At 51.9% G+C, this 24,307-nt stretch overlaps 1 protein-coding gene across 3 annotated transcripts in view; it reads left to right on the plus strand.

Moving 5' to 3' along the window:
- Positions 1–24,307, plus strand: part of LOC146356328 (alpha-2-macroglobulin-like) — a 64,399-nt gene that overhangs the window by 16,849 nt on the left and 23,243 nt on the right. For all 3 annotated transcript variants that reach the window (XM_084831157.1, XM_084831158.1, XM_084831159.1), the window contains 14 exons: positions 644–758; positions 1,581–1,690; positions 2,390–2,548; positions 2,742–2,963; positions 4,307–4,370; positions 5,385–5,447; positions 7,892–8,028; positions 10,594–10,743; positions 12,101–12,274; positions 15,152–15,239; positions 17,796–17,928; positions 20,454–20,742; positions 22,618–22,741; positions 24,157–24,278. In XM_084831157.1, the coding sequence (XP_084687283.1) occupies positions 644–758; positions 1,581–1,690; positions 2,390–2,548; positions 2,742–2,963; positions 4,307–4,370; positions 5,385–5,447; positions 7,892–8,028; positions 10,594–10,743; positions 12,101–12,274; positions 15,152–15,239; positions 17,796–17,928; positions 20,454–20,742; positions 22,618–22,741; positions 24,157–24,278 (1,950 nt within the window). The remainder of the gene's footprint in view (positions 1–643; positions 759–1,580; positions 1,691–2,389; positions 2,549–2,741; positions 2,964–4,306; positions 4,371–5,384; positions 5,448–7,891; positions 8,029–10,593; positions 10,744–12,100; positions 12,275–15,151; positions 15,240–17,795; positions 17,929–20,453; positions 20,743–22,617; positions 22,742–24,156; positions 24,279–24,307) is intronic.

Raw genomic sequence — 24,307 nt, forward strand, 5'->3', positions numbered from 1 at the left:
CTTCTCATTGCGACCAGGGAGAAGGAGAAGGGTGGGGGGTTGGAAGCAATAGCCAAAAGTGCACACCTGAGGAAAAATGGGATGGGAGGAATAACTCCACAGCAGATTGCTGGAATATAGCAAAATTGGGGTGGGGGGAAGGTATCAGGGGGAGCCTTCAGATGTTGCACTGGAGAACTGGGGATTTTGGCTTCTTCAGGGAAATCTGCACACATGGGGAAAATTAGTTGCTCTCCATTCATAATAATATAGCAGCAGGGGGGACCCTGGACAGGGGTGGGAAACATGCCTCTCCCATTGGTTGAGCAGCTCTTGCCAGTTTGATGACATTCAGTTCTACTACCCCCACCCCACCCGGAAGTATATTGCTTTCAAGTGCTGTGTGACCCCCGAAAACCAGATTTTACAGGTACACTACGCTTGGCTTATCTTACTTCCTGTGTCCCTGAGGGACCAGAGCCGATTCCATGAAAATCCGGGCAATACTCCAGTGAGGTTCTCATTCCATTGTCGTGAAGATCCCCTCCAGGATTCCCTGTGAAGAGGGAGTATCTGTTAAACCAGTTTTTTAAAGGAAGATACGGAGTGCAAAAACATCTGCAATACCACCCCTGCAACAGCTCTTTGCTTTCTCCTCTTGCAGGCAGACAGTCATGGCTGCCTCTCTCAAGTGGTGAAAATGAAGGTGTTCCAGCTGAAGCGGGATGGATATCAGATGCACATTGATGTGAAAGCCAAGATCACAGAGGAAGGCACAGGTAAGCTTCAGGAAACAGAAGGATGGGTGGCAAGGAAGGGGAGGGCCAATCTCAGGACAACAGGATCATGGAGAAGGTTCTTGAGTCTGTCTCCTCACCACCAGTGTCGCCAGATGCTGTTGCTCCTCACCCTCTTTCTCATCTTTGCTAGCATGTCCTTGCTTGACAGGCAGAGACCCAATGAGCAAGTAGGCACTGGCATCTACTGCCCCTCCCCCTCCCCACCACCACCGTTGCCTGGGCCAGAGCGAGAGGCGGGGGAAGAAGCAGGCTGCCATGGTGAAGATGACGGGCAACGCCCAGGGGCTCTTGTCAGTGGGCCTCTGCTGGCTGTGGGCTCTCAGCAGGTGCCTGAACATGGTTACCCCTGACACCAGCCCTGGCTGTGCCAAAGAGCTGCTACCAGCCAGAGTAAATAGTGCTGAACTCGATAGACCAGGGATGGGGAACCTCTGGTCTGTGGGCCTAATCGGGGCTGTGGAGGTTTCCCCTCTAGCCCATGGAAGCTTGGGCTCCCTCTGCAAGCTCTGCCCCTCCCCAAGCCCCTGTCCCCTGGATGCTCGTGGAGGCTTAGGGAGGCTAGAGGGGAGAGGAATCACCACTGGAGATAACCCGGCAGTTCCCTGGAACACCGTTCCCCCCTGATGGACAGACACTCTGACCTGGTAGGAGGGCTGCTTCCTGCGTTCCTCTGAATTGGAGCCCAGTCTTGAGGCATGCCAAGACCTGCTGGGTACCCTGGGCCTGGATGGTCCGGACGGAATGAGAAGCTGTTCTGTTTACCCTCCTTGCGCTGAAGGGGCATTTGTTTCTTTTTGGCAGGGGTGGAATTTATAGGCACCGCTTCCACTGAGGTTACTGCGACTCTCAGCAGGATCACCTTCCAAAGGATGGATAGCTACTATAGGCAAGGGATCCCCATTTGGGGGCAGGTAAGGCCGGGTGATGGATCCCCGTCATGCACAACTCTGCAGCTGAGTCTCTCTGTACGCATTGGGAGAGGAGTGCTTGAGGGGGCCAGTCCTTCAGGCCCCTGGGTCAAGCCCATGGCAGGCCTCTGGGATGGCACTTCCTCAGACCATCATCTCCACCACACCACCACCTCCACTGTCCATAGAACGCCCCCCCACCCCCCGTCCTGCAATACGACAATGCAGTTAATTAACAATGCAATCTAATTGCAATTAGAGCAATACGACAATGGAACCAGTGACCCAGGGAGGTGGTGGGCTCTCCCACACTGGAGGCATTCAAGACGAGGCTGGACAGCCATCTGTCAGGGATGCTCTGACTTGGATTCCTGCACTGAGCAGGGGGTGGGACTCGATGGCCTTGTGGGCCCCTTCCAACCCTACTATTCTATGATTCTATGCAGGCTCCATCTCACATGGCAGGGGTGGGCAACCTGAGGCCTACAGGCCAAATTGTGGCCCTCCTGGGCTCTCAGCAGCCCTCCGGGGTTCCCCCCAAGGCCACACCCCCTTTCCCCTGACCACTGATCATTTGGTGGTGCTCCGGGCTTTGCAGGGTTTCCCCCCAATTTTCCACCCCTGTCACACGGTCATGTCCCTACTGACGATACAATGCTCTGGTGTGTGTGTGTGTGTGTGTGTTTGGCTTTGCACTTCTAGCTGATAATAAGTGATGGTACCAATACGCCAATCTCCAATGCAACAGTTGAGGTCCGTGCAGGGCCCGGGCACAAGTCCAGCTACATCACCGACGACCAGGGGAGAGCAGAGTTTTCCATAGATACCGCTGACTTCACAGATGATTCTGTTACCATCCAGGTGAGCATTTTGGGGGAACTGGGAATGTCTGCGGCCCACACTGGCAAAATGGTTCTGGAGGAGAATGCGGACCGATAGACAGTCACCCTCGCAGGGGTGTGGGACTATAATATAGAAGAGAACGTTTGTTATCAGCCAACTTAATTCATTGTCCCCATTCGGGGGCCTCTGTGGTTTCCTTCTTTTCCACCAGGCATTTTATAAAACGCCACAGTGGTGTGACAGTAACTGGATCAGTCCCCGTCACCAACCGGCATATCACAAAGTGTCACGCTTTTACTCGCCGAGTGAAAGCTACCTCCAGATTGAGTCCATTCCCGGGACATTAAGCTGTGGTCAAACCCAGCCGGTTCGAGTGCATTATGTCGTGAACTCAGACGTCATGAGAGGAGACGAGATTGTCTTTCACTACATGGTAAGTCTGAGCAGAGTGACATTTTGATTCAATTGCAGGGGCTGAAATGCTGCAGGCTACTCGGGGGGGGGGCAGGGGGGCTCAGTGTAAAAAAATCCCCAGGTGCAATCCCAGGCATCTCCAGTTAAAAAACAAGGTCTTTGGTAGCAGGGCTGTGGAGGCCATTGCCTGAAACCTACGCCAGCTGGTGTAGACAACACTGGAGTAGATGGACAATGGTTTGACTTGAACCTCGAACTGAGCCATCTCTGCTTAATCATCTGACTTCCACGTGTACAGCCTGGACTGGGGTCCTGATTTTAAAATCGGAAGCTGCACACAGCAGAGGGGAGCTGTGTACTCCCCACCTTACCTCCCTGGATCGGAAGCTCAGTTCTCCTTTATTCTGCAGCCCAGCTCCAATACTGGAAAAGTGCCCTGTGTCAGTGAACCAGTGAAGAAGGGTCAGCACACCCCTTCTGATGTTAAAACTCAGACCCCCACGTCCCAGTCAATGAAGCAGACGGGGCGACTCCAAAACCTCGTCACCACTGTGTAGGTTGGCCCTCAGCATACATGCCATGCTAGATGTGGCATTCATTGCACGAATGCCATTAACATGCTTGTGAATAGCAGCGAAGAGGGAGCTGATCAGTTGTTTGTGTGTGTATGTGTGAGGGGCACTTACCCACTGTCACCCCAAAGAGGAAATGCATCAACACCCATCCCCGCAAAGAGGATGAAAGTTTTTGAGCAGATTTGGGTGGGGAGGGGGGCAGCAGGGCAGAGCCTGCAGGGGAAAAGGGAAACCCATTCTGCCAGCTGTTTCTGATCCAATACAACCCATTGCCTTTTCTTTGATAAACTTTGAACACATGGTGTTTCCTTGAAAACATTTGTTTTTCCTTAGTGTATTCTTAGTAAGTATTCTAACAGAAGGCTGGATAAGCCTGTTACAATCCATAAAATGAAATTTGTATGGAATTTGTACTTCAGAACAGCACTTTCTCAAATCCATATCCAGTTGCTAAACTGCATTTGGTTTCAAACCCCAGACTGGCTTCATGAATTGAAATTCACTTCCCAGTATCAGGAGAGGGGTTTCTGGAAGTCTCTGGTTGCCTACAGGAGGCTGAATACGTGGCATATTCTGGGGAACTCAAAAAGCTTGCACACTTTTGGGGGGGCATTTCTGGTTGGTCCTAAGTTGTATTGCCCAACTGTGGATTTTGGATTATTATTATTATTTTTGTCATGGACCAGCGCAACTTTTTTTTTTTTTAATGGCATATTCATGTAACCAAAACGTTTGCTTCCTCCATCAGTCATGTTTGCTAGCAGGACTTCTCCTCTTTCCAATGCAGGTGATGGCAAAGGGAAACATTTTGCAAACAGGGACCCACACTGAGCAGGTGGAGCATGGCGCAGGTAAGTGCGTCCTTCACTTTGCGCTGCAGGGCCGGCCCTTCTGTTAGGCACCACGAAGCGCCTGCCCGAGGCAGCGCGCTGCAAGGAGTCGCAGACCAGACGCTGCGAGCTGCTCCTCCTCTGCTCCACACGCTGCCGCCACCTCGCCTGATCACCAGGTTCCCCCCTGAGCCCACCTGCTCAGTTGCTGCCCCCACCACTACACCACTCACACATTGGGCATCTCTACACCAGCCTAAAATCCGGCATTTAAAACGGGGCTTTCTGCTTCCATTTTAAACGCAGGATCACAACGACTCCCTTTTTCACGCGCTTCCTTTCCCCCCTCCCCTTCCCCCCTCCTTCTCCCTGTATCTGAGTCTTCCATGTTTTCCATTGATCTCGCTCCTCTTCTTGCTGCTTTTCCTCTTTTCACGGAGCGGAACACAACGGGGTAATTTGATAGCTCATTCTCTGCGATCTATTTAAAAATGGAACAAAGGGCATTCAGTGCAGACGACGCCCTGGAAGGTTGTGGCGTCATGTAAAGAGCCTGCAAACTTCCGTGAAGGAGCCATCTCAATCGCAGGATAGAAGCTCCGTGTCAAGAAAGCCATTGGCTCTTATATAGTTCCCCCCTGTCCCTGCCATCACCACCATTTCAAAGCTGTGCGTATGCAAGTCACCAAGAAGCCGCCCACCCCACCCCCACCCTCCCAACTCAGGTTCAAGCAACAGCACCACATGTCCTGAGATTATGTACTACTACTCTTCTTCTCCTCCTCCTCCTCCTTTTCCCTCCTTTTTTCCTCACACCTTTTTGATATAATATGCCTTTAGGAAGTGAGGGCGTGGATATATGAATGGCCAGACCCTTGTCTTCCTCTTGAAAATATCCCCCTTTGTTTTAAAGCTTTTATTAAAAAAAACATAAAGCTGATTTACATACATGTAAAGGAAGTTTGGGGTGGGGTGGGGGGCTCTGATTACTGCATCACCCTTAAAACTCCTGATGCCTAAACTTGTTCTTGGCAGTTCTCCAGCAGCAAGAAGCAGCCAAAACACCAACCAATCTGCAGCAACACACCAGCTCCCACAGTAAGTGTGCTCAGGATTGGTGCCTCCACAGTGCAGGGAGCGGAGGAGAAATTTTATAGCAAAGTTCTTTCCCATGGTGATGAACATGAAAAAGATGGAGGCAGATGGGTGGGGCAAATGAGAAGCAAGATGATGTCCTGTTCAGCTATTGCATTATTAATATTCATTGTAAGAGATGGTTTGTGCCATTTTTTAGGATTCATCACACAGTCCTATGCACGTTTACTCAGAAGTCAGTCCCACTACGGTCAGTTGCCGGCTGGGCTTTCTCCCAGGTAAATGTGCCTGGGCCTTGGGATTGCAGCCTTACAGCATCTCCACAGGAGGCATTTATAGTGTCTCCACAGGAGGCATTTATCATGCACTCGTAATTGTTCACTCACAGAAGTTTGTGGGTCCTTTTCACGATGTTGGCACCCTCCGATGTCTCTCACGTTGCTTTCAAGGGATAATCTGCCAATTGAAAAGTCACCTTAAACAGGGGAACAAACCTAAATCACACAATAAAGCAGTGTCATCTGCTGTGCGGTATCAATGAAACATACAGGAAGGAACCAGCAAAAACATGGGGGAGGGGGAGCATGTGTATTTTGCTGATTGTTAAACCCACGGAGACTCTGGAAGACAAAGCCCTGGTAAGGCTGCGTGATTTTCGCTAAATGTGGAGAAGCCCTTAGCTGCCTTTCCAGGTCTCTGCAAATTTAATCTCATAGCCAGGTACTTTAATTAAAGGATTAATTACTTAGATTTCTATACCACTCAACTGACAAATGTCGTCAGGGTCATTAACAGTCATTTGATGCATCTTTTTTTTGTTCATGTTCATCCATGTGGGCACATTATAAGACCCCATGTGATGTACCAACAGCCTTTTTGCACGCTAGGGTGGCTTGCTTTGAACTATTTAGCACATTGTGAGAAGCATGGTTTTTCAGCTTTAACGACTCTTAACTTTATTTCATTGTATTTATATTCCACCCCCAGGAGCTAAAGGTGGTGTGCAAGCCCCCCCCCCCCGCTCCATTTTTATTCTCACAACAATCCTGTGAGGTAGGCTGAGAGGTTGTGCTTGGGCCAGCGTGATCCCATGAGCTCCATGGGGAATTTGGACCTGATATCTGAGGAGTGTATGATAGCGTGAGCATTGGGCGGCAGGGTCACCCCGAGCACTGGCAGGGTGGAGTGGGCACCCAAGGTTTCTGGTTTGCCCAAGGCAGCAAAATGTCCTTTGTTGGCCCTGGCAGGCAGCGCCACTGAGAGCGGCCCTGACCGAGGAGGCCGGCAGGAAGGCTGTGAGCCGTGCTCAGGCCTCGATCTCTAGCAGGCATCGTGGGTGTGTCCTGGCGCTGCTCTTTGAGGGTGGGTGAGCAGGCGGCAGGCAGAGCAAGGAACAAGTAGTGGCAAGGTGCTGGAGGACAGAGCTCTGTGAGCCGTGCAGCCCGCCTGGCACCCCCTGCATTAGCCTGCTGCCCTCAGGGGTGGTGGAGGATCCTGCCCTCTCACTGCTATTGAAGTCGGATTCAGCCGCCAGTCCAATTAACTTTTGTCCTTGGAAGGTTGTGTGCGCACCGTCCAGAGCTGGGGCAAGGCCACCCACTGCCGGAGGCAGAGGGACATGCCACCCTCCACCTCCTCTTCCCACCCAGCTGCTTCCCTCTCAGTGCCTCACTCTGTGGGGTCCTTCCTCGAAGCAAGGCATTGGCAGGGATGTGGCCCTGGACGCTGCCTATGCCGTGGCAGCACAGGCGATCTCCAGGACCACCTCTCCAAGAGCGCATCGCTCTGAGGAAGGACCCCCCAGAGCGAGGCATTTGGGCCAGGCAGGCTCTCTGGACAGCCGTACCAGCCGCTCTCCTGATTGCTGCAGCAGGGGAGCGGTCAGCGGGGCTTCCCAGAGAGCCCTCCTGCCTGATGCCTCGCTCTGAGGACCTCTGAGAGGGAGGCATTGGGCAAGCGGCGCTCCACAGAGCCGTGGCAGCTGCTCTCCTGCTGCAGTGTTTGCCACAGAAGGAGCGCAGTCGGCGCGGCTCTCTGGAGCGGCCCCCTGCCCCCTGCCTCCCTCTCAGAGGTCCTCAGAGCGAGGCATAGGGTGGTGGTAGGGCACGTGACCCTCCTGGCAGTAGCATGTATGTGCCCTGCACTGCCCTTCTGGATATGCCGCCTGAGGCAGGAGGTGCACCCTGTCTCATGGGATCTCGTCTCAGGCAGCAAAATGTCTTGCGATAACCCTGGACAAGAAGGAGAGACTGCCGTGTTTGGGGAAAATGGCATAGCTGAGGAGTTTGAACCTGATTCTTATATGACCCACTTCTGTTTTTCATTAATCAGCCCTCATCGTCATCTTGGTAGCTGAAGCTAAACCAAAAAGTATCACGTTGAGATTAATTCCCTGTCATCTTCCCCGCCCCCCTTTCTTTCTGAATGTCTTTGTTTGCCAATCAAAGAGGAGTTTTCTCTGGATCTCTTGTTGGACATCAGTTCTGCTCCTCTGGCCCGCTTGCTTGTATACACTGTTCTGGCCAATGGAGAACTTGTTGCTCACTCAGCAGACTTCACCGTTGAGAACTGCTTCGTGAATAAGGTAAGGGTGCCTGGACGCACTCAGCTCCACTGCAGAAAGACGCAGAAATACATTGGATGGCACTGATGGACTTAGGAAGGGAGGAGGGTTGCTCCCTTAGTTTGCATTTGAAAAATCCTGGGTGAGGCAGAAGTTGGTGAATGGAGGCAAGGCAGAATGTGTCCGGTTTGGGGTGGGGCCTGGAGGAATGTGTGTGTGGGGGCATTGACAGGATTAGATCCGAAGTGTAAGGTTGGGGTGGGAAAGGTGCAGCCCTCCAGATGTTGTTGGACTGCAACTCCCATCAGCCCCAGCCAGTGGCCAGGGATGATGATGATTTACTCACAATGTATGAGTTGCCTGTAGCCGAAGCTCTCAGGGCGGCATACACAGTAAAAGCAAAAATGATGCAACCAATGATGACAGCCAATAGTGAAACACATTAAAAAGTATCAATCAATCAGTCTATCAATCACTTTTATTACGGTCGTAGACCAACAAGATTAAAAAGTATTACTTTAAAAAGCAGAAACAGAAATTCTGCATTTGAAATAAATAAATAACTGAACAGCTAAAAAGAGAGAAGATTATTTTACAGTGCAGCAGTACACATATTAAGAAGTAGAGCAAGCAGCAGCTTAAAAGGCCTGGGAAAAGAAAAAAAGGACTTTGGTTGGCACTGAAAAGTCAGCAAACTAGGCACCAGGCGGACCTCTCTAGGGAGGGCATTCCACAATTTGGGCAATTTGGGGCATTCCACAACTTGGACCCTTTGGGGCATTCCACAGTTTGGACAGTTTGGGACATTCCACAATTTAGATAATTTCTGGCATTCCACAATTTGCAGTCCAACAACGTCTTACGGGTCACAAGTTCCCCATCCCTGATGGGGAAGGGGAGGAGTGAGGGCAGAAGTCTAGTTGTGGCAGAAACGGAACTTTTAGCAACTTTTCATACACTGACAGCAGTCAAGTACAGTGTCACAGTGTTAGAGAGGCCTCCCTTGCTCCTGGGATCACACAGGGATCATGTCAAGTTTGAGCACCACATTTATTAAATGAACAACTACAGTAAGGTGTGTAGTGGTCCTTGGATGACTTCTCCACAGCTGAAAGACTGCGCACCTGGGTCGGGATATATGTTCTCAGGTTGCCAGGAGAAGCGTCTGCCTCATGTTCCGGTGGAAGCCATTGCAGTGATTCACTGTAATGGACAACACCACAATAAATATCTCCATGTATAAAGTTAGCAGACATTGGAGAGCTGCATACTCCAATATTTCCAAATTAAGAACTTCTGAAATGTCACCCTTTCAGTAAAATAACAGGCAGTATCCAGTGGTGTCATTACGCAAACTCAAATAGTGCTAGATGGCTTGATTCCTCTGTTGAATCTTTCCGTTGAGCAAGTGGTTACCTATTACGCTTGTGCAAGTAGTTATGCAAGCAGTTGCACAATGGGGTTGCGCAACCACCCTTATTGCATGATGGGGTTGTGCAACTGTTTCCTCTGGGTTGCACAACTGCTTGCTCAACTGTGCTTGCACAAACGTAACTTTCACTGGATTCTCCTCTTGCGCATAATTCAGAACCTAGTTTCTGCAACTGCCCGATCTTTTGGATACTGCCCAAGCTTTTTTTAGGAAGGAGTGTTGTGTGCAGGTGAGTTACACTCACTGACACACATGCTCATAATGGAGAAAAGGTACTGTGGGAGGGGGTTAAGTGCAATGGGAGGGGCAGGGAAACAATACCTGGACAGGTTCCATCATGGACAACACCCTCGTGTGGACGGGAAATTCTCCAATGCCACCACAATAAAAAAGGACTGGGTATGGATCATGGGCTGCAAATCCACAAGCAACACAAACCTGGGAAAGATATCACCTAACTATACAAAAAGGGTCCCACCTGGAAGCACTCCATCTTTCATTCATTGCCTGCATCTCCAAGGCGCACATTGCATTAAAATATATTTTACGTTTCCCCGTCGTCCCCCACCTTGAAAATGCGGCAGAGGGGACCAAGCTGGCATTCGAACTTGACACATCATTCCAGTGGCTCAGTGCATTGTGAACAGACAAGCAGACAATCAAAAGGAACAAGTCGGACCTCCGACAAAATGTTGCAGCACAGAGCGCTCCTGTTCAGGCTACTCCATTCCAGTCCACTTCCCGCCTGGTTTTCTGTCCACCCCACCCCCACCATCTCAGCATGCTCAGTCCTCATTGGGCTACTTCTGGTGCTCCCCTGTTGGAGGATTTTCCCTCGATGCTTCCCCGTACTTCTGCAAAGATGGGGGTTCCCCTGAGTCTGCTGGTACCTCTCTCTTGTGCACAGGTGCTGCTGTGTTGGCTGCATAAGCGGTAGGGCTTGGATAATTGGGATCGCTGTTAGTATAGATGATGATGAGGATGCCAAACTGTCAAACTTTGCTCTGTCAGTCAGTTACCTGATTAGTTAAGCACAATTTTACTGATCGGCAGCTGCAGAGGGGAGCCCAAGCCTAGGGAACCAATCCCCGAAGGATTATTTGATGCTGTTGCGCAGATGAACGAAACTTTTCCAAGCTCCTTTGTCTTTACAGGTGAAACTGGAGTTCCAGGATCCCGAAGGCCTCCCTGCCAGCGACACACAGCTCCATCTTTCAGTCTCCAGACCTTCCCTCTGTGCCATCCATGCTGTTGACAAGAGCGTCTTTCTCCTGAAACCCGAGGCTGAGCTCTCCCCACGGACTGTGAGTCCAAGCTGCAGCTGGGGTTGCGTAACATTTTCAGAGCCATTCTTGCCCTTCTTTTCTGGGGGAGTCTCGCAAAACACACACACACACACCAAATGGAATCTGCCAGTTGGGAAAGACTTCTCCCCAGCATGCTCCCCCACAAGCTAAGGATTATTCTAACAGTATGCCAAGTTGTTTATGCGAGGACTAGGGAAGAGTGGGACAAGGGCCGGCGCCAAGGGTTGGCATGGTTGGGCACCTGCCGAGGGCCCACACCCCAACAGGGGCCCACCAGTAAGAGCCCCCAGAGTTTCTCCTCCTCTTCACTGCTTGGTCACCTGCCGTTCACTCTGGCCCAGACAACGGTGGTGGTGAGGAAGACCAGGAGATGCCCCCGCTTACTTGCTCCCTGGCTCCCTGCCCGTCAAGCCAGCAAGTGGCCGCAATGGTGAGAAAGAGGACAAGGACCAATAGCAGCTGGTGACAATGGTGTTGAGAAGGTAGACCCACTGAGGGAGGTGGTCTATTGAGGGTGTCTTGGCCAAGGACCTTCCAAAACCTGGAGCCGGCACTGAGCGGGGCAGCAGGTTCCACGTTGAAATATTTTGGCGGAGAGCAGAATGGTTTTCCTGCAGGGGATGGAGGAGGGTTTCTCCTCCACTTGCTCTGGTAGGCAGGACTGTGCAAGTTGGTGAGAGCGTTCTCTCAGAAGAGGAGCAACTCCCGGCTTGTTTCTTTCCTGCCTAGCTCTGAAGTAGACGTATTAAGAAAGTGTCTCTTATCTCACATTTCTCTTCTCTACCATGTTATCTTCTTCTTCTCCTGATAACTTCTCTCTGCTGCTGCTTCTTTCTTTTCCTGGCTAATTTTCCCCTAAAAAAATTCTGAGAAAGTTTTTGGAGGGAAAATTCTGAGGAGAAAAGAGGAAGTTATTCTGAGGAGAAGATGGTTCCCTGCTTGCTCTGACAGTGTTGGAATCTCAGTCTGAGGCTGTCTGGAGACTTCCCTGTGAAACAAACCATCAAACCTGAGCAGTCCAGCCCAGGAGGGCCATAAAAAGGCTGTCCAAGGGGTTTCAGTCCCCCATTTGGGTAGAATTCCCCCTTCAGAGTCTGAACGGACTACTGCAGGCCTCTTTCTTGTGGTTCCAAAGTTTTGGTGGAGAGAGGAATGGATCTTTTCTGCTCCACCAAAATGCTCTAGTAGATTGTGGCACCTGGAATGGATTCTGCAACCCCCTCCAGGCAAGCCCAGAGGCCTTCTGATCCCACCCATGGCTGGAGCAGACAAGTGTTGGGCACAAGGGACTGGGGTACGGCCTCCAGCATGGGAGCGTGTTATGCTTTCTGAATTGTGACTTCTTTGTTTTCAGATTTACAATTTGCTCCCCTTGAAGGCCCTCAGAGGCTATGTCTATGGGGACCACTATTTGGGTGAACCAAACATTAATCCCTGTGTACCTGGAAAGAAGATAATCCTGGATGGCATCCGATACCGCCCGGAGCCTTTCTCTTATGGCGAGGGCGACGTGTATCGAATCCTCCAGGTGAGCACCAAAGGTCTCTGCATTTTTCGCGAGGGAAATGCCCATCATCACGCCAGGCGGAGGCGCGTGTGTGTGGAGGGAGGACCTGCGCTGTATAGATCCTGTGCCAGTGGAGGCTCAGACTCCCAATAAGAGGCGTCACTGCATTCAGTAAAATTTGCATTTGGTCAAAAGAATTCCAAAAATTATGCATTTAGTGAAATTGATGAATGAAAATACCTTTGGGGACATCAAATCAAAGTTCTCCTGCAGGGCAGGTAGCTTGACCCCGGGATGTTTGGAACAGGGAGATGAAGAGGCCGTAGCTCAGGGGTAGAGCACGTGCTTTGCATGCTGAAGGCCCTGGGTTCGATCGCCGGCATCTCCAGGTCAGACTGGAAAAAGTCCTGCCTGAAGTCCTGGAGAGCCGTTGCTGCCAGTCAGTGTCAACAATACTGGGCTAGATGGACCCGGGGGCTGGCTCAGCATACGGCAGCCTCCTCTGCCCCTGTGAAAGCCACAGTCAGTATCCTTGGGGAGCTGCCAAGGCCCTGTGCTCCGGGAGGCCCATTGCTGACCCTCGGCCCATCACTGCTATGCAACCACCACCACTGCTTGCCCTGTCTCTCTGGAAGGGGGATCGGTCCTCTCTGGAGAAAGTGACGTCTCCCAGGGGAAGTTGCCCAATGGAGTTTGAGAGAGTGATCCAGCTTCCAAGCAGAGATAGCTGTACAGCCATTGGAAAGGTCGTTGAGGAGAGGAGATGGAACTGGGATAGCATCGGCCAACACCAATTCTGGCCTGCTGGCACTGGCGGCCTATATGTTTACGAGCCCAATTCAAGGTGCTGGTTATGAGCTATAAAGCCTGTTATGGTTTGGGACTTCAATACCTGATGGAGCACCTCTCCCTGTATGAACTGCGATCAGCATCTGAGACCCTCCTCAGAGAGACTCCTCGGAGGGTGGTTTGGAGGGCAGCAACAAGGGACCAGGGCCTTCTCAGTGGTGGCCCCTCGACTGCGGAACTCTCTCCCCAGTGAAGCTCACCCGGTGCCAACATGGTGATCTTTTCAGCACCAGGTCAAAACTTTCCTCTGCTTCTAGGCATTTGGAGGCATATGATGGGTTTTTATGCATTCCTTGTTTTGATTATGGCCCATACTGATGCTTTAGTTGTTTTATTATGTTGGGTGTTTTTAACGGAAATTATTTTTACCTATTTTATATTTTGTATGTTTTAATAATTCTGTTGTCAGTTGCCTTTGGTTTTTTTTTTTTTAAGAGAAAGGCAACCAAGAAATTATGATGATAATACATAGTAATATGTATGCAGCAAACCATAAGAGGGAGAGAAAATTGGCAAGAGGAGGGGAGGATAAAATACACAAAGGAGGGTGCTAAGTACCAAGTTCAGAAAGTCAACCGAGGGGAGAGAATCGGAGAGGTAGCAACTTTAGAAGAGGGGTGCTGAAGCCCATTTCAATTTTGGAGAAGCTGTCCACAGCTTCGTTCCAGTGGTGGGTGGGGCTGAACACAAAATGGGGCAGGGGAAAGGAGCTGGGGCCAGAACGCCCCAATACCAACCAATTTGAGCTTACAACTCCTGCTGCCGGAACTGAGCCAGCGGAGAAGGATTTCAGCCTTTTGGACTAGGGGAAAATGCACGGAAGTCAGGGGGAGGAGGTGGGCCCAGGGGAAGGGGGCACAGACTGGGGTTCTGAGCCCCTGCTTTAGGAGAAGGAATTGTGAGACAGCAGCAAAACCAGGAAAGGAAAGGACCACTGAACCCCAGAAAATAAGGAGAGCTCAGATGAGTCGAGGAGTCAGCATTATCAAAGGCTGGAGCAAGGTCAAGGCAACGGAGAACAGGAGAGAGTTCTCACAGCACAGAGAGGAGCCTTAGAAATTCTAGGGGGGAAGTTTGGGCCATGAACCAGACCGGAAAGGGTGGATGAGGGAAGAAAGAGGGTCGAGGCATGGAGAGGAGTCCAGCTGCTCAGGCCATTTGGTGATGGAAGGAAGCGGAGAGGGCCGTTGGCTGGAGGGAGGTGGGATCCAAAGAAGGCCGCCGCCGCTGCTGTTCTAAGAATTTGGGGAAGAATGTGGGCATGTTTAAAGCCAGAAGGGGCGATGCCTGTCGGAACCGTGTGAGAGAGGAAAGAACAGGGGGAGCCTCCGTTACAAAAATGTAGGAGGAGAGTGGGGCAGGAGGGGAAGCGATGGCTCGGCTGGAGGAGGAGGGAGAAAAAAAGACCCCTCCTGTACCCTGCTGCGTTCTCATCTTATCTCTGGCCCCAGCCCACTGTAAGGATTATTTTCCATCCAGAAATTGAAAGGGTGATGGGAGCATGCAGATTTTTAATCTTGACCAGGGTACAGGCATACCACATTTTGGTGACCCTGATAATGGGCACCACCCCTGCCTCTGTCTGTGGCCTCCGGATCTGTTTGGCAACCTGCCATCTGCAGTAGGGGCAGGCAACGGAGTGCCCATGGGCACCAATGAGCCCCCAGATACCTCTCCTGGTGCCCGCCAAGGTGCCCTTCCCCTCCCACTTACTTTTCTTTCAATTAGCACCTTTTCTGACCTGGACTGCTGTGCAATAGTTTTCTGTGGGTGCTGAAAATTGTGGGTTCAAAGGAGGTGTTCAGTGCATTGAGGCTCAGACCCCACTTCTGCCTTGTACTCAGTCTTTGGGGCAGGTTACTTGTCCTTTGCCACGCCTCCCATGGCAGCCATTTTGTGGTGGTGCCCAAGACAGTTTCTCAGATTGCCAAACGTGCTCCCGGCCCAAAATGTTTGCCCGCCCCTGATCTACACTGCCAACCTGCACATAAGCTTTCCTATCCGTGCTTCATAAGATGTTTCACACCGGCTCGCTTGTTCATTTTTCAGGACTTTGGCTTGAAAACTTTTACTAGCACCAAGATACACAAGCCTGAAATTTGCTTAGAAAGTCCACCTATGGCAGCCATGGATTTGGGTAAGAACTGGAACCAGGTGGATGATGGTGGTCTCCTGTATTTAGCATTAATTCCATCTTTATTCTGGGGTTGAAACCACGGGACATGGGCTCTGGAAACGCAAGGCAAATGACCCATGAAACCCCCTCTGCCTCTCTCATGACTTTGCTGTGCTACCCAATCCTCCCCTGAGTAAGTAGCTCTAAAAGGGAGCATTCATTAAAATTAATAATAATAATCAGGTTCTTGATGGGAGGGCTTTCCAGGCAACTATAACTGCTGCATATCTGCCTGCATTTGAGCCCCTGATGTTAAATATCACCAGTAGTTTTGCCTAAAGGAAAATTCAAAGTGAATTTTTGATTGCATTTATCACTTTGGGATGCTCTTGCTGCTCAGCCTCTTTCTCACCGTTGCTGCCACTTGCTTGCTTGAGGGCTTCTTCACGCAGAGCTTTTATCCTGCTATTGAGATGGCTCAGTCACGGAAGTTTGCGGGCCCTTTAGATGACGTCGTGAACCTCCAGGGCATCTCCCGCCATTTCCCCCAGCCTGTCCGTTTTTTTCTGGAATGCAAAAAATGTGGTATTTTTCCCAGCCCATGGAACAGGAGCATCATGACCTCCCCTTGAAATTCTCCAATGGAGGAAGAAGCCGCTGTGTCTGGTTGGCTGTAGGCATTTGTTTTCAGTGGTTGGGGGCACGATCAGAATGACAAAGGCATTGAGGATGGGCTGTAGGGCGTGTTGCGCCTGGGAGATCCTGAGCGGGGATCCTCTTGGCAAGGAGGGAAGAACAGGTGGGAGGATTCCTGGCACGGAAGGAGACCGAGCAGATTTGACAGGCGCGAGGGCAGGAATTGCTCGCCAGCTGTGCTCTCTCCCTTCCTTGCAAGGAGGGGAGGATGCACGGTTGGAGGGCGACTCCTGCCTCCACTGGAGTCTGGCCAAGGAAGGTGACTTTCCTTCATTCAAACCACGTGTCTGCCATGTAAATGCTTGAGCACATTTCCCGATTGGAGGGGGAAGAGGTTAAATGCCTCTCTGCAACGAAGGGAGACAGATCTGATCCCCCACCCCACCAAGCTCAGAATCATCATCCTCTGTTGATTCAGAGCATCCCATTAAGTTCAGTGGGGCTTACTCCGAAGTAAGTGCGCTGGGGGTTGCAGACTTACAGCACAATCTTATGTCTACTCAGAAGTAAGTTGTAGCTTTCCTGGGGCTGCGAGGAAACAGTACAGCGCGAGTTAAGAGATGAAAACAAGACTCCCCCCCCCACTCCTTTGCACCCATCCCAGGGAGGGAGGCGCTCCTTTGATTCCCTCCACCTTTAAAGTCATGAGAAGGGCTTCCGACCTCCCTCCTGCTGCAGAGGAGTGGAGAGACGGAGGAGTGGAGAGACGGGCAGAGCCATCAGTCATGTTACAGGAACCAATGATCAGCCTTCTGTCCTGATTTTTCTGTGCAGCCTATGAGAGATGCCTTTGTACAGGGCCAGTCTAAATCCCGGAAAGGATCCGGAATAAAAAGGATCGGTTTGTAGTGGGATAAAATGCCAGGTGTGAAGAGGGCCTGAGAGGCAGAGAGCCAGAGAGCAAGTGGGTGGCGGCATCTCCTGCTTCTCCTCCTCACCACCACCGTTGTCTGGGCCAGAGCGAGAGGCAGGGGAAGAAGCAGGCTGCCATGGAGTGGAGGAGCAGCAGGTCCAGGGGGCTCTTGCCAGTGGGCCCTGCTGGGGTGTGGGCCCTGGGCAGGTGGCTGAGCATGCCTACCCTTGGCGCTGGCCCCAGCGGTCATGTGTTCTGGGGACATGGTGAGCTGAGGAAGAGCGGGGCCGATGGCAAGGAGGAACAGGATTAGGCCACATCTTGGGGACAATGAAATCTGTGGCCCCGGTTTTGGCCCCGAGTGGCAAAGAGCTGCTCCAACACCACAGATGCTGCCCACGTGGCAGTGGAAGCACGTCAGCGGCCATCCAGGGATGAGAAGCATGCAGGAACCAGCGGTCCAAGAGGTCAGGGGCGGGGAAGCTCTGTTGGTCCAGGGGCTGGATTGCTCCCCCTGGGAAAAGCCGTAGAGCCAGATGACGTCAAGGGGACATGGCCCCATCCGGAAGCCCTGCCTATTCCACCTCCAAAACTCTGCCCCTTCCCATGACATCATCCCGTTGTTCCTTTCTCTGTGCAGAGAGAGCATGTATCTCTCTGCACAGAGAAAGGGACTTGACAGGTGCTGGCAGGAGCTGGTCCTGCAAGTGCCTGCTAAGTCAGGTGCCTCTCTGTGGTGCTTGTGTCCCAACTGGGGGTGGGGAGGGGAGTGGCATGCCTGGGGATCTATTCGTTATCTCCAATCACAGATTGGAGATAACATGGGTATTCTGCTCCAGGGCCAGGACTTAGGAAAAGGGCAAGGCCCATAGAGGGTACCCAACCCTCTGAGGACTGGATTAGGCCCACAGGATGGAGGTTCCCTCCCCTGTGATAGGCCATCAAGTGGTGTTAAGCTTGGCATTTTGCCTTGAAAGGTGGTGGGGTATACAATTTAGTAGAAATAAATCATGTATTCTTCCTCCCAGGTGCCCCAGGGAGTCCAGAAATTGTATCACACACCCAAGTCAGGCATCCTGTTCCTATCGTTGAACATAAACCAGAGAAACCTGCCAGGAGCTTCTTCCCCGAGACGTGGTTGTGGCAATTGGAAGTAGTGAAGTAAGTGGTGCTTTGATGCATGGAGAGAGGAGTAAAGTCAGTGGCAAAGAAATGTTAGACCCTGTGGCATGCAGTGACCCTGTCTGCTGTGGATGGATGTGTTTATGCAAATGAATGCATGTTAATTCTCACATATAGGGATTTGATTGGGCTTTTTCTCCTTCCACACGGTTCTTTGGAACCCTTAGGACAGCTCACAGCATGGCCCAAAGAAACACTCTAAAGTGGATCAGAACAAATGGTTAAAAGATCAGAATTCAAAAATCTAAAACCAGCATTTCAGTAGTAGTAGTAATAACAATAACAATAACAACAACAAAACCAAAAGCCAACCTCAAATTATAAAAAATAACACAAGAAAAATGGAACAATAAACTTGCCCCCACAAATGCCTCCTGGAGTAAAGTTTGTACCAGCTTTATAAGAGTTAAAACAGAGCTGAGAGAGTTGCACGAAGACAAAGGAGCCACTGCTGGTGAGGCCCTGCTCCTCACCCTGTCTTTTCGAAGCTGAAGGTGGCTTACGTCTTGTTTTAAGCAACAATAAATTAAAAACAACCAGACAACTGATCATTAAACTGTGTTATGTCTGTCCTGCAACCTGACCAATATGGCTCTTGTTTTGATTTATTAGAATTTTGTCCCACTTTTCCTTCAGAGAGCTCAGAGTGTTCCCACGATACGCCTCCCCTCCTCCCTCCCCCACAGCAACCCACTGAGGGAGGTTAGCCTGAGAGGCTGTGGTCCAGCTTGCATGATTGGAAGCTGGCAGTTTGCCTTAAATAAGCCAGAGTGGCTTGTGGTGTGTGCTGGCCGCCATTTTGAATATTCAAGCCATGCTGGCTGGTCATCACAGCTTATTGTTCTGTGCAAAACCGGGTAGGGTGGCTTGTTCCAGTGGTTAATAAGCTGCCACAGAAGCCAAGAACAGGCCATGGGTTCTGGGTGGCTTGTTAACCACAGTAACAAGCCACCCTGCCTGGGTTTGCATGACACAATAAGCCGAGGAGCCCGCCTGCCATGGCTTGAATATTCAAGATGGTGGCCTGCTCATGCCACAAACTAAAGAATGCTGATCATGTGAACCCAGTCAGTAACAGGCCAGACAGCTGCATAGCAGAGCAGGGATCGGAACCCCAAACTTCCTGATCTTTCTTTGACATCGACATGGTCTACAACTTTCGTTTTACAGCCTGTGGGAAGCTCATTAAACTGAGCAAAAGCCTTTTCTGTTAGGCTGTGTCTCATTGCATGAATCTGGAGTCAAGACGCTGAAGAGACAGGCTGCCGTTTCCTAGATGGCACTAAAATATTAGTTGATACAATCAAAACTGACCACAGAACCTCAGATTGGAGATAACAGCAGGGATGCACAAGGAGCTGGGAAAAGCAGCCGGTTTCCCTGGTGCGGGCTGAATCGTTTTGCATCCCCCCCCCCCAAGTGCTCAAGTAGAGGATGAAACTGGCGAGTTCTTTGGCAAGTATGGAATAGGGCTCTGCCTGGCTGCAGGAAGTGTGTGAAGGATGAAACTGACAAGGATATTGACAAGAGGGGAATATGCCTCTGTGGGGCTACATAGTGGACAGGCAGACTTGTGGTCGTGCGCACTTGTGCAAGATTGCCAATAAAAAATATATGTATTAAAAATTATGAAACTATTTGTGCAAATTTCAAGATCCCACCCTCCAAATTTGTGAAAATTGCTGCCATTAAAAAAAAGAGGAACCTGCATGTGGGCTCAACGGAGTGAGTCGATAACATCGGGTTGGGGGTGGGTGGGGGATGGAATGAAATCTGCAGGCTGAACCGGGAAAATCTGTCGAGTTTTCACTCTGCACAAACAGAATTCTCATACCCCTAAAACCATTTTAACCACTTCGCCACCACTGGCTCCCAGCTAAATCCTGGTGGAGACTTTCTTCGGGGCTCTAATACATTCCTGCTGTTGGCAGCTCTGAGAGCTGGTTCCTCCCTTTGTATTCCTTCGGATAGGATAACAAATCACCACAGCGGGTGCAGTGCGGCGACTGGGAGGCTGAGATGTGACTCACTCAGGCAGCCCGCGGCTTGAATCTCACCTCTGCCCCAAACTCACAAGGCTCTTGGGCAAGCTGTTCCCCCTCCCCAGCCTCAGTCTGCCCCCCTCCACACCTGCAATATGGGGCAATAAGCAATGCTAACCTATCTTGCAGCAGCTTTCCCCAGCCTGGTGCTCTCCGGATGTGTTGGACTACAACTCTACTGCTGACTGGGGTTGCTGGGAGTTGTAGTCCAACACATCTGGAGGGCATCAAGTTGGGGAAGGCTGCCTTACAGGGTTGTTGCAGGAATTACAACCTGCTAATGCAAGTAAAGAGCAACTGGACACTTGAAAGTGCTGTACAAATGCTAAAACCGTTGTCACTGTCGCGGTGGTGGTGGTGGTGGTGATGATTAGAGCTGCCCTCGCAGTGGCAAATAGCAGGGTTCTTGTGGAAAGGCACTGCGGGATTCCTCCTCACCCTGTCTTCTCCTGTGTCCCGCAGTGCCCCTGACCAAAAGGGGGCTGGCCACACCAAAGGAGAGGCACCTGCATCCCTGGGAGACTTCCAAGGGCAGATCGATATCCCTGTGACCATTCCAGACACCATCACAGAGTGGAAAGCTGGTGCCTTCTGCCTGTCAGAGGACATGGGCTTTGGCCTGGCCCCCTCCATCTCCCTCAGGGCCTTCCAGCCCTTCTTCCTCGAGCTCACGTTGCCCTACTCCGTGGTGCGGGGTGAGGCGTTCGAACTGAAGGTCTCCGTCTTCAACTACCTGAAAAGCTGCCTCAGGGTGAGGAATGCTCCGTTCTTGCGTAGCTTCGTTTCCTGACCCCTGAAGCCCCCTTCCCCTCCCTGGCTGCAGCAGCCTCTCAGTCTCTCCCCTCCTTGGCCCTCAGACTCCTCCGTCAAGGCTCTCCAGTGGCCCAGGATTCAAATTCCTGGACTTATTTATCGATTTTTAATTGTTAAAACATTTCTAGACCGCCTTCCGGAGCAGGAGCCCTGGCAACGTGGCTTACAACAGTACCATCCCGTATAGCAGGGGAGGGTAACTTTGGGTGGTCCGGGGGCCAATTTCCAACCCCTGGACCCTCCTGGGGCCACACCCCTGTTGCCACTAACACCACGTCGCCCTTCCTCCCTTCCTCCCCTTTGTCATTAGAGCTCCCTCTCAGAACAGCCAGATGTCGTGCTACAGCTGTTCCCCTTTCCTGAAATCCCTGTGCCAAACCCACAAAGGCCTTGGCTAACCCTTTCATCTGCAGCCCTACCTAACTGCATGCAGCAGCAATTGCTCATGCTCAACCCCCTCACCCAGCTGTAGGGAACTTGGGCGGGAGGGTGCTGTGGCCCTTATGTCCTGCTTTTGGTTTTCCCCTGGACAGCTGTTTGGCCACTGGGTGAACGGAATGTTGACCTAGACGGACCCTTGGCCTGATCCAGCACGGCTCTTCTCATGTTCTTGTGTTCACTCTCACTGCTCTCGTTTCTCCCTCTCTCTGTTGCCCCCCCCCATTGTCAAATGATAGATTGTGTAAGTTCCTTAGGTCAGGAGCCTTCCTTTTTTTGCATGAATGCCACAGTCCCTTTGGAGTGCAGAAAAAGCGCAGAACATTGTACCAGGTGCAAAATTTAGCTTTCGGAGAATCTCAGTTTTATTCCTTCTTTCCTCCCCCATGTTTTTTTTAAAAAAACAAACCGACCACAGATTTAAGTTCCTAGTCCTTGTTGCTTTGCAGTAGTGTGGGAAAAGCCATGTGACGTTCCAGATACTGAGAAGGGACTGGGATGCTAAAAATGATGTCCTCCGTACGACATCTTATTCTGTGCCTGATTTCTTCACTAGTGTATCCAGACATGCTGTTTAAAAAATGCAGATTTAAAAAGATACCCCAGTTCAGAGAAACGTATGTCGCCTTTTGTGATTTGCATTGTTATTTAACCTGATTGCAGAGTCCAGTTTTTCTTGGTAGGGAGTTTTCCTTTGTGTGCTCAGGCTGTCCACATACCGTCTTGTGTGTGCGTGTGTCCTGTACACACAGCCCTGCTCAGTTCCAGAGGGACAGCGAGTCTTGCTGACGCAAACAACCAAGACTCCTGTGGCACCACTTCGTCCATACTCTGCGAAGTACAGGGGCCTCCGGTCCTTCTCTCTCCCCTCCCTTCATGCATTCACACACTCTACAAGCCTGTAGGCCCAGACTCGACCCCTGTCAAGGACCCCTCTCAAGTGCGGCCTTGCCCTCCTCCCGGGGCCGGCGTCAAGGGGAGGCACGATCAGGCACGTGTCGAGGGCCCACACCCCAGCAGGGTCCCCCTGACAGAGTCCCCTGGAGTCGCTCCTCCTCCTCACCTCTGCGGCCTGCTTGCTCGCCAGCCTCTCCCTCTGGTGCAGGTGACAGTGGTGCTGGGAAGGAGCAGCGGCAGATGTCACTGCCTGCGTGATCAGTGGCTCCTGCGTGCTAAGCAAGCAAGTGCTGCCAGTGCTGAGAAGGAGGAGGGGGGGGAAGAGCAGCTGGTGACAGTGGTGGTGAGAAGGTCGACTTGGTGAGGGAGGGGCCCGTTGAGGGTTTCTGGGCCAGGGGCCTCCAAGACCTGGAGACCTCACTGCCTCCCCCCCCTTATGGAGCCGCCTCTCCAGTCATACCGTTGTGTCTGCGGACAGGTCCATGTAACTCTGGCTCCGTCAGAAGAATTCGAGGCCTCTCCTGTGGAGGAGGAGGATTCCCATTGCCTGTGTGCGAACGAAAGGGTAACCGTCTCCTGGAACGTGATCCCCAAATCCCTGGGTAAGCAGCGACCCTGACTACCATCTCCGAGCCAGGGAGACTCGCGAGGCGGAAGACCCAGGCTGCCCCACCGTCACTCGAGAGGAAGACGGAGAAGGGAGCGAGGGGCTCGCCGAAGCCTCCTGCAGCGTAGGCAGGGCCAAGAAATACCCGGACGCCTGCCGCCGGCCCTTTGCGTCCACCTCAGCCTGAGCCAGGGGACTCTCAGGCCTTTCGGGACACTCTCGGGGCGCCAGGATGAGAGAGCCGCTTCCATGCTCACAGATGGGCTTTGGCAGCCCAGCTCAGCGGTCTCTGTAGCCACCCTCGGATTGGCTCGGGGGGGAAAGCCGCCTTTCAGGCCCTGTTGGTCGTAGATGAGACGAGCAGAATAATTCCTGGGGGGGTTTCATGGCTCGCCGGGCCCCTCTTCCCTACATCTAGCCATCCGGCAGGGGCAACAAACCCCTGAACTCTGCTTCAGGGGTTGAATGCAGCCCCTTCGCTGGACTCCGCAGCCCTCGCTTGGCTAGACATGAGCCACGGCCTCATACAGGGCTGCAGAACGTCTCTCAGCCCAAGGGAAGCTTGGAGGAGCCTTGGGGCTGCCTTCCTCTGGTGGGCATGGCCGAAGGCAAGAGCGGTGGGGCTCAAAGTACCCGAAAGGAGCAGCACATTTTGCCGTAATGCTCTTACAGCCAATAGCTAAGCACTAGGAGCGAGAACGGGGAAAACTGTGCAAAAGTTGGGAAACCAGCAAACGACGGGTGGCTGGGGAAAGGAGAAGGGGGTGTGGACCTCTGGGGAATGCCGGAGGGGCAGATTTGCCCCCATGCCTGAAGTTCCACAGCCCTGGCCTACAATGAAGGCATCCTCTGCTTCATTCTTGTAACTGTGGCGGGGCTGTGAGAGCAATGCAGAGGAGCAGTATGATCTCTGAGCCCCTCTCCCTAGCCAGCGTCCAGGGTGAGCTGGGCCCACTGCATGAATGTCTCACTGGCAGGGGAAGGTCACGCCACCTAGGCCTCTGGGGCAATTAGGTCGTGCTGTTCCTCTGCCACTCTCTGGCAGCGTCCCCATGCCACTTCCTACTGAACGCAATCTGAACAGGGACGGTGTATCTCTCCTTGGGGCAGGGGTGCAAAACGTGTGGCCTGCGGGCCGCATGCGGCCCACCAAGACATTTATGGCAGCCCGCAAACCCCCCTTGCCTGGGATTTCCTTAGCTTGCTAACGTTTATGGGGATTCCAGAGCGAAGGAACCCACAAGGGAGCGGATGTTCTCCAGAAGGCGGCGTGTCATGGTCCGTGGCAGGACTGCGTCTGACTCTTCAAAAATGCCCAGGGAGTTTCATGCAAGGATAAAATGAGGCCAGAAGGTGGGATCTCAGTGCAAAAAAGATAAAGTGCTGAGGCGGTGGCCATTTTTGTTCTAGGTGAAGTGAACTTCACTGCAAGCGCGGAGGCCCTGACATGGGCTCAGCCCTGCGGGAATGAAATCGTGGAGGTGCCCAGCAAAGGGCACAAGGACACCGTGATCAAATCCCTCTTAGTCGAGGTACGTGGGCTGCTTGGGGTGGCAAGTGA

The sequence above is a fragment of the Heloderma suspectum genome, chromosome 2 (genome assembly GCF_057233095.1).
Source record: "Heloderma suspectum isolate Gila_16-S chromosome 2, 16-S_ref, whole genome shotgun sequence".
NCBI lineage: Eukaryota > Metazoa > Chordata > Lepidosauria > Squamata > Helodermatidae > Heloderma > Heloderma suspectum.